The sequence below is a fragment of the Cryptomeria japonica genome, chromosome 8 (assembly GCF_030272615.1).
Source record: "Cryptomeria japonica chromosome 8, Sugi_1.0, whole genome shotgun sequence".
In the NCBI taxonomy this organism is placed as follows: domain Eukaryota; kingdom Viridiplantae; phylum Streptophyta; class Pinopsida; order Cupressales; family Cupressaceae; genus Cryptomeria; species Cryptomeria japonica.
Window position 1 is genome coordinate 360,588,628 of NC_081412.1, and position 9,527 is coordinate 360,598,154.

The 9,527-nt window shown below is 37.1% G+C and overlaps 1 protein-coding gene across 1 annotated transcript; it reads right to left on the minus strand.

Moving 5' to 3' along the window:
- Positions 1–1,423: 1,423 nt before the first annotated feature.
- On the minus strand, positions 1,424–3,807 carry LOC131066291 (protease Do-like 8, chloroplastic). Its single transcript, XM_058001017.2, has 3 exons — positions 3,332–3,807; positions 2,767–2,973; positions 1,424–2,528 (listed from the first exon to the last, which is right to left on the minus strand). The coding sequence occupies exons 1-3, from the start codon at positions 3,805–3,807 to the stop codon at positions 1,424–1,426; spliced, it is 1,788 nt and encodes a 595-aa protein (XP_057857000.2).
- Between the last annotated feature and the right edge of the window lie 5,720 nt (positions 3,808–9,527).

A 9,527-nucleotide genomic window follows, 5' to 3' on the forward strand; every position in this document is an offset into this window, starting at 1 on the left:
AATTGATAAACACTTCTTTCCTGTTATACGTTTGCATAAGTATTTCATAATAAGGTCTTGAGACGAACCAATGAGGAAATAATAGTGTTTCACTCAAAAATTTTGAACTTTAAAACACATACTATGACCTGCAAACATACATACGTTCCTATATTAAGGTACTGACTGAGACAAGTAAACAAGGAGTAATATAACTCACAAATTTAGCTTCATCAATCATGCTTGTACACAAAAAATTGGAAGGATAACAAGGTTTGATTCCATAGAAAATCGCTCCAAAAGATGTTGTTTCATATATTATATCCCCAAATCTGAGTTACAGAATCTGTGCAAAAGAAATGCTAAGGACAAGAAAACTGTCTCTGAAAACACTATTCTCTTGCATAAATCTGAACTCCCTTCAAATGAAGTGTCTTCAGGCATTAAGTACAAAAAACCCCAACTGATTGGGTCGGATGCAAGAAAAGTGCCTCAAAAAGAGGAGTCTAAAAGACACCGAAGAGGGCTACAAACATGGAAAAGTCTTCTTTAATGAATAACCAACCCAAAAGACCACTAGAAACAGCCTCAAAAAGCTTAACCAAGTAATAAAAGCTCCCCAAAATGGTGAAAAAGTCCAACTTCGACCCTTTACCTAAAAGTGCTCCAACCTCCCTAGATTCACTCCATTTGGTTTCAAACAACCTCATGTTCCTATAAAAACGTTCTTGTCTCCAAAATTATCTCAACTCCTTTTGAATGTTTCCCAAGTGGTTATGCATGATCCTATATGCTCTCCTTATGTCTCCAAACTGAAAAGACTTCTTCAATGAGAGCCTTATCTCTCCTGAATTAACTCCTCCTTCAAAACTAAGTCAAAAGACTTAGTCTCCTTCTTGCATATGGATACACCTTTTACATTTCGAATAATAATATTCAATTACAATTTATAATTGCATTGTAATTAAATACCTTTTACAAAGAAATACCAGCTTTTAACCAAGAAGGAAAACAAAAATATAATAGAAATAAAACATATTTGATATATTGATAAACATTTATTTTATCGAATATGTTTGATTTTTATTATATTGCATATTTCATAAGCCCAGCGGACTTGAGGGAGAATATAAAAAATGACAAAGGGTTTTTGTTACCCTAAAAGTTTTGCACTCCATCGTATTTTTCTCATTTTGCAAAATGCAAATAACAAAGAAAGTTCTCGAGGGTTTGGTGCCGCCATTGATATTCTGATTTTTTCATGAGGGTTTGGTGCCGCCATTGACGAAGGGTGCTGGGCTTTCTGAGTCTTCTCTCTAAATGCAAATCGTGTTCTCTACAGGTATGCTCACACCACATTTACCAGGAAACTTGTTACTATCATCGCATTCCATGATACCGCATCCTTTTTAAGGCATTTTAATCGAACAGTTCCAGCATGCTTTTAAATGCTTCCACATTTTGTACATGTCTGCCAGGAAAGTTTCGTGTTGTGTTTGTTTTTTTTACATTTTACATATTGCATCACCATATTTCCCACACTATAATCTTCCAAAACTTTGGAAAGTTCTGTAGCATTTTTTATAGGTGAATTCTCGACTCCAATTATTACATCGCCAAGAATTATTTTACCAGCAAATCCTCTCTTTGTTGGAATCAACCCTGAGTTTGCTGCGGCACTTTCACCAGGAACCGACAATACAAGAGCCCCAGTTCTGACATTTAATTGATTTGCAATCGCATCTGGAGCTATCTCTATATTCAAACCTGGACGGACTACCTTTCCAGATTGGATCAGCTGAGGTATAATTTTAAGGACTATGTCAGATGGAATAGCAAAACCTACTCCTGCCGATGTCCCTGTTTGAGTAAATATTGCGGTGTTGATACCAATTACTTTTCCTTTAGAGTTTAGTAGAGGACCACCACTATTTCTAGGATTGATTGCTGCATCTGTCTGAATACCACCACGAATAGTCACACCCGCTTTACTAAATATTTCCTGGTTCAATCCACTAAGAACCCCGGTAGTCAAAGTGTGGTCAAAACCAAATGGGTTGCCAATTGCAAGGCATCGTTGACCTACTTTGAGTGTGGATGATTTCCCAACTTCAACTGGCCGCAAAATCTCATTGGGGGCATCTATCTTCAAAACAGCAAGATCCTTTGTACGATCTGCACCAACCAATGTACCCTCAAAACTCTTCTGAACCCCATCAGATGCAAGAATATTAACTCGGGCTACAACTTGGTTGCGGCTGGGATTCTTTGAGAGAGCATTACCAATCACATGATAATTTGTCACAATATGACCTTGTTCATCCCAGACTATTCCAGAACCATTGCCTTCAGGAACCTCAACCATTCCTGTCATGTTCAATTGAGGGCGTAGGGTTACATCAAAAATATTAACCACAGAATAAGTGTTCCTTTCAAAGAGCTCCACAGTTCTCTCCTCAGATGGGTAAAGTTTCCCAGTAGGTGAAACAGGTGGTGTCACTTCTTCAATGGTTACTGTTGGATCCCCCAGAGCATATGCTTCATTTTCACTATTGATGTAAGCTCAAGTACTTTTTCCTCGTAGCTAGTCTCAGTAGTTTCCTTCTTTTTCTCCCATATTGAAAATACAACCATTGATCGAACATCTTCCAGTGTTTCAAACACTTGGTTTGGACCAGGTTGCCATGAACTTTCTCCAAGTTTACCTTTTAAAAAAAATGAACTAGTACTCAATTTGTTTACCCATAGGAACACCCTATAGGAACAGTTCACTTCTATTGTTCATACATCTCCCTCTGACCACTCAAGAGGAAGAGCTTCTTTTTTATTGTCTGAACCTTGTCATCCCTGTCCACCTCTATACCCAAGACATTACCAATATCTGTCTGCACAAAAAGTCGACGGAGGCCCATTTCTCTTCTGTACATACTAGATACCCCGCCAGGAACTCTGTCAAACACTGGAGCTGGTGCTTGAAGGCGCAGTGGACCAGAACTGGAAGACATGGTAGGAAATTACTAATTAGTAATTAGAGAACAAACAAAAAAAATGAATAAGTTGGCAACTGGTTATTGCTTAACTGTCAGCAACAAGAATCACCCAAGGCTGGAAAGCCACTAAAGACTTATAAACCTTTCCAACCAAGGGCATACAATCATTTGACTATGTCATCAACGGGAAGAGTTGAAACAAAATGCCACTCCTAAATCTAGGTAGCCAGAATCCTTGGTTAACTACCCTGTTAACTCTTGAGAAAAGATAGCTGAAAGCCTGAAGAAGTAAACCATAGAAGCTACCCAAATATCGACCACGGCCTAGATCTTCTTAATATTAGAAGACATAATCTGCAAACAGTAAAACAACAGTACTTGGAATATGTGTATCTTTAGCCGTCTTGAAGTCCCTCGTATTATAGTCATTTGCTGTTCGAATATTCTCTTTGACAGAAGTGTTGTGTGTCTTTAATTCCAAAGCTTTCTCAAAACCTTTCTGTATAGCATCATGATATTTTCCCTGTGCATAATAAACCAAGCCTAAACGGCTATAAGCTTTACTGTAGCATGGGTCTAGCTGAATAGATTTGTTACAGTCTTCTATAGCTTCAATATATTTGCCAACCTGAGTATGAGCGGCTGCCCTGTTACAATAATATACAGCATTATCTCCAGACAATGATATGGCCAATGTATACAGATCAATTGCCTCATAATATCTTTTTGAAGACATAGCTGAATTGCCTTGTCCAATTAGGGGAGTCTCAAAATGAGGAGGCTCTACTTTTGGATGAGATTGTACTTTATCCTTATTAAATTTCCGACTTTGGCACATGCTGGGATTGATCTTATGTAGAAATGAAGTTCGAGCATGGGCTCGTGACACTCATTTCATTACCAGTTGATTCTGATTTCATTGAAGTTCACTGTTTGAACATGCATTTAAAACTCAGATGCTCTGTTTCTTTACCAACTTGTTGCATTGAATTGTTTATCTTCACGATGTGGTATTGACCCTTTTAAATACTGTAAGGTTTCACATTGAAATAATATGTCCCTTAAAATAGTTTATTCATTAATATTTTCTTTTTATGCATATCATGAATAGTAAAGTAAAAGGTTTCATATTTAAAACAAACATGTCCCTTTGATACTTCAGTTGGTTTCTTCATCATTCCACTTTGATATTCCGAGATTAGTTACTCTAAAAGGTATGTCGGGCTCATACCCGAAGGGAGCCTCGGTCAGGGGCACATGCCAATTAGAGTAACTAATTATCTGCACATGAAACAAACACATTAGCATAAACATTTCTTTCTCCTGAAGCAGTGATTTGTGTCTTTATCTTTCCCGCCCTTTCAAGACAGAAATAAGATAGGATATGATAAATGATACGTTGTAGGATAATCTTTCATTGCTTAGATCTGTTGGATGTAACACCTCTTCTCTTTTGTGCAGGAAAGTAAGGGTTTTTCAGAGTCTGAAGATCGAGAAAACATTCATAAGGGCAACGAGGCAGCCAATAACCAATCAAAGCAACCCAAGGCAATGACTGGTTATCCTCACACTCACTATTTGATTCTATCCTTTTCTGTTTTGGATATGTAGGAAAGATAGAAATGCTAAGCTCACGGCTTGTGTGAGGTTTTAAGAAACTCAGTGTATATAAATATGCTTCAGATGCATGAACTCAATTTGTAATCTATCATTGTTCAATACAAATGAAAAATATGCCTTTTTTTCTTTTTAAACACTGCAATGTACCTTTTGTAAATGTAATCATTTGATAAATATGCATCCTTTGGCTAAAATTACATGGGTAATGAAATTTTAGATAACAGTAACTTGAAATGAGGTGAATGTAGATTTGAGTACCATCCTTCAAATGTAATATATTTCATAATATACAGAGCTACCTGAGGCCAATGTGATAGCAAAGAAACCCTTCTAGTCCCTTGTCTATCCACCATTAAGGGTCTGTCAGTAGAAATTGTGAACTCTGCCCTGGCACTCCTTGCATCCTTTGATTATGGAAAGAGTTCTCCTTCCTATAGCAACCCTGTGACCTCTGCAATTCGCTGCTCTGTAGCAATTACCCTCAACCTTTTAACTATAGCTTCTCCTTCATCAAAGGAATGCATAAATTCTACAGCTATTTCGTCGTTGAAATCCCTAATTTTCAAGAAATAATCCAGCCAGCCGTGGTTTTGGAAATAATGCACACAGACAACATCCTGCAGCAACCCTTCATGGACCGTTGGTTCATGGCGAATTAGATCACCACCCATCTTTTACTCTGATACTTCTACAGCTTCACCAAAATGTTTGACAGTTTCACAAAAAACTAAAATCTACATATCTTAATTTTGGCGGCAGACCTTATTATTCACTTGCGTGAAATAATAATCATCATAAGTAATGTTAGTTAGGAAATCAATTCAGGATATCAAAAAACTGATAATAAATCTTATTGGAAAAAGGACCATAAAGTACCCCCCCCAACTTAACCTAGTACGTGTCCACACAGGCTGATGAGATTTCAGGTTTGGAGCGGATTTAAATAGGATAAAAATCATAATGAACTAATAAATGCATAATTAAAATAAAGTACAATATACATGTACCTGTAATTGGGCGAAAATGATGGCGAAATGAAATGAAGTGACAGGTAAGAAAGTGGAATGGAATGTAGTGGATGGAACTTTATGTACGAAGAACAATATTCCCATGGAAATTTTTATTATGATACGGTGAATAAGTTCACTGCAGAGGGTGTAGGAACATCACCTTTATCAACATGCTCAAGTGCAACAGGAAGCTCATGAATTGATACCGAATCATTAGCAGTTGCTGCAGGAACCTTGCCATTTGCTGTAGGAACTTGTAGTTCATTTTGGGGAGCAAACTACTGCTGGAACTCTTCTCTAGTAGTTGGCTTGTGATAAAGTCATAGTCGGTGTCCATTCACTAAGAGTTTAAATCGAACAGGGTCTATTGTTGACAACCAGACTGCTCCATTCTGAAAAACTTTTTCTACCTCATAAGGACCTAACCACCTTGTTTGGAGTTTTTCCATAGCATCCTTATATCTGGAATCATACAGGAGTGCCCAGTCACCAGCTTTGAATTTCTTTTCTCTGATATATAAATCATGTCATCTGGCTCTTTGGTTTTGAATCAATTTTGTCTGTTGAACAGCTATCTTTCTCCATTCATCAAGAGCATTTAACTGTTGAATGTGTTCCTTCTATGCTTCAGTCAATGTCATATTCAGCTGTAGAGTTGTTCTCAAGGTTTTATGCTCAAATTCAATAGGCATCATTGTCATTTTTCCATAAACCATCTCAAAAGGTGTGAATCCAATTGGTGTTTTCCATGTTGTTCTATATGCCCAGATTGCCTCTGAAAGTCGATGAGACCAATCTTTCTTGTGGATAGACACTGTTTTGGTAAGAATAGCCTCAAGCTCTCTATTGGTAACTTCTACTTGTCCATTAGATTGTGGATGATATGGATTAGATTTCCTATGTCTTATATTGTATTCATTGACCAAAGCTTTTATCAATGTTGATGTAAATTGAGGTCCCTGATCTGAGTCAATTTCCCTTCGTACTCCATACCTTGTAAATATTTCTTCATAGAGATACTCAGCCACCTTATTATCTCTTACATGTTGCATAGCTCTATCTTCTACCCATTTTGTCACATAGTCTGTACATACTAAGATATAAGATTTGCCATTAGAAGGTGGATCAATGGGGCCAACAAAATCTAATCCCCACTTGTCAAATGGTGTAATAGATATTTGAGGATATAGTGGCATCTCATTAGATTTTGTAGGTCTTCCCATTCACTGACATCTGTCACATTTCCTTGTATACTGAGCTGCATTCTTGTGTAATGTAGGCCAATAGTAACTGGTATTGAGTATTTTCAGTGCTGTCCTTTTGGCAGCAAAATGACCTCCACATGGTTCGTCATGACATGCATGCAAGATGTCATATGTTTCATCCTCTCTGATACATCTTCACATGACTTGATCAGGTCCAGTATAAAATAGACAATCAACAATCCATGAAAAGTTAAAACTTTTTTCAACTAGCAACCTTCTTTCCTTAGGAGAAAAAGAAATTGGCATCTTAGCTGCAGCTAAATTGTTGGCAATATCAACATACCAAGGAGTATGAGCCTGTATGAGAAATAAATGCTCATCTGGAAAAGGGTCATCTATCATTGTAGAATCTTCTTGCAATTGAAGACGTGAAAGATAATCTGCAACAACATTGGACTTCCCTTTCTTATCAACAACTGTGATATCAAATTCCTGCATCAACAATAACCAACGAGCCAGTCTACCAGTGATTGATGGCTTATTCATGAGATATCTAATTGCATTATGATCTGTATGCACAAATATGGGATACCCTGTAATATAGTGTCTAAACTTGTTAAGGGCATATATGACAGCTAGCATTTCCTTTTCAGTAACTGTATAATTCAATTCAGGTCCTTGCAAATTCTTGCTGATATAATATATTGCATTTTCCAACTTGTCAACTTTTTGTCCCAGCACTGCTCCTATAGCATAATCAGATGCATCAGTATGGATTTGGAATGGTAGAGACCAATTAGGTCCTTTTAGAACTGGTGCTTAAGTCAAAGCATGCTTAAGCTTTAAAAAAGTTTCACTGCATGCTGAGGTCCATTTAAATTTTGTATCTTTAGTAAGCAGTGTATATAAGGGACTTGCAATTTTGCTGAAATCTTTGATAAACCTTCTGTAGTATCCAGCATGGCCAAGAAAACTTCTCACATCTTTTTGCTTCACAGGGTCATTAATATGCTGAATAACCTCAATCTTTGTTGGATCCACTTGTATGCCTTGTACAAATATATGATGACCAAGGACTGTTCCTTCTTCCATCATAATGAAACACTTCTCACTATTTAGAGACAAGTTGTAGTCTTCACACCACTATAAAACTTTCTTCAAATTACCTAATGCTTGATCAAATTCAGAACCATAAGTTGTAAATTCATCCATGTAAATTTCCATAATATCTTGAGAAATATCAGAAAAAATACTGATCACGGCCCTTTGAAAAGTAGCTGGAGCATTACACAACCCAAAAGGAAGAACAGAGTATGCATAAGTGCCCCATGGGCAAGTAAATATTGTTTTCTCTTGATCCTCGAGAGCTATTTGTATCTGATTATAGCCACTAAATCCATCCAGGAATGAAAAATATCTCTTACCAACAAGAGAATCCAATACCTGATCCACAAATGGCAGTAGAAAATGATCCTTCCTTGTGGCTAAGTTCAAGGCTCTATAATCCACACATACTCTCCATTTGCCTCCCTTTTTAGGAACTATCACCAAAGGTGATACCCATTGACTGTCAGAGATAGGATAGATAAACCTAGCTTTCAACAATTTCTACAATTCTTCTTTAACTATCTCCTTCAAGGCAGGATTGACTCTTCTTTGAGGTTGTCTGAGGGGGCAACACTCATCCTTTATATAAATGTGATGAGTACAAACTGCTAGATCAATTCCATTCATATCCTTGTAATCCCATGCAAAAGCATTTCTATGGAGTTTTAGCAAGTCCACTAGGCTATCCTTTTGAGTATCTGCTATGTTCTTATTGATGTTCAAATATTTATTCAATTCAACCTCTATCTTGATAGTAAGATCAATCTGATTTATATCAAAAATATGAGAATAAGACAATTCCTACAGCAACAAGGTATGCAAAATATCAGTGGCTGCAGGAAAGTCCAACCTTGCAATATTCGGAAAACCAATTCCTTCAATTCTTGGTCTTCTATTAATTCATTTATCAAGACCTTATAAAAGATTGATTCTTCATCATATAACTGCATGAGTGGCACTCGATTAATCATCATAAGGTGATTAATAGAGTCAATTTCTTCAGATTCCTCTCCCAAAATAGGCTAAACAACCTGCTGCTACTCAAGCTTAGGTTGTGCAGGGGAATACAAGGCGAATGTTTTTGTGGAACTGCCATCTGAAATAGTCATGTCTCCTGATCTACACCCAATATATGCATCAAATGTGGCAAGCCATGGTCTTCCCAAAATGACTGGATATCCCCCCAATGTTGCTTTTGGAGATAAAATCATAAAGTCTGTAGGATATTCCCATGAATCCAGAATATCTACTATATCCTCTATGATACCATCAGGTCTTACTGCAGAGCCATCAGCAAGTTGGAGAACTATGGGTGTAGCCCTTAAACTATCTATCTCTAGATGTTTCATTACTTCCCTTGTCATTACATTAATGGTTGCCCCTAGATCAACTAAAACATTTTTTTATTTGACTGCCATTAATGACTATACTCACAACAGGACTACCTGGATCAGAATACTTTGGAATAGCAATTTTTCCTAACATAATATCAACCAATTGACCCATAACATGAACTGTTTGTGGATCCTTTTTCTTTCTGCCAGGTTTCTTTAGGCATGCTTCTCTCAATGCCTTACCATATATTGGGACATCCTTTATTGCTTGCAACAATGGAA

Bases quoted from the DNA above. Each gene is read 5' to 3' on its own strand.
- LOC131066291 (XM_058001017.2), bottom strand. From the start codon at position 3,807: ATGTGCCAAAGTCGGAAATTTAATAAGGATAAAGTACAATCTCATCCA. The intron at 2,974-3,331 runs GTTTGCAGATTA...CATGTCTTCCAG, and splicing joins CCAAGTACTGTTGTTTTACT to TTCTGGTCCACTGCGCCTTC. The intron at 2,529-2,766 runs GTATGAACAATA...TTACATCAATAG, and splicing joins TTGAGTGGTCAGAGGGAGAT to TGAAAATGAAGCATATGCTC.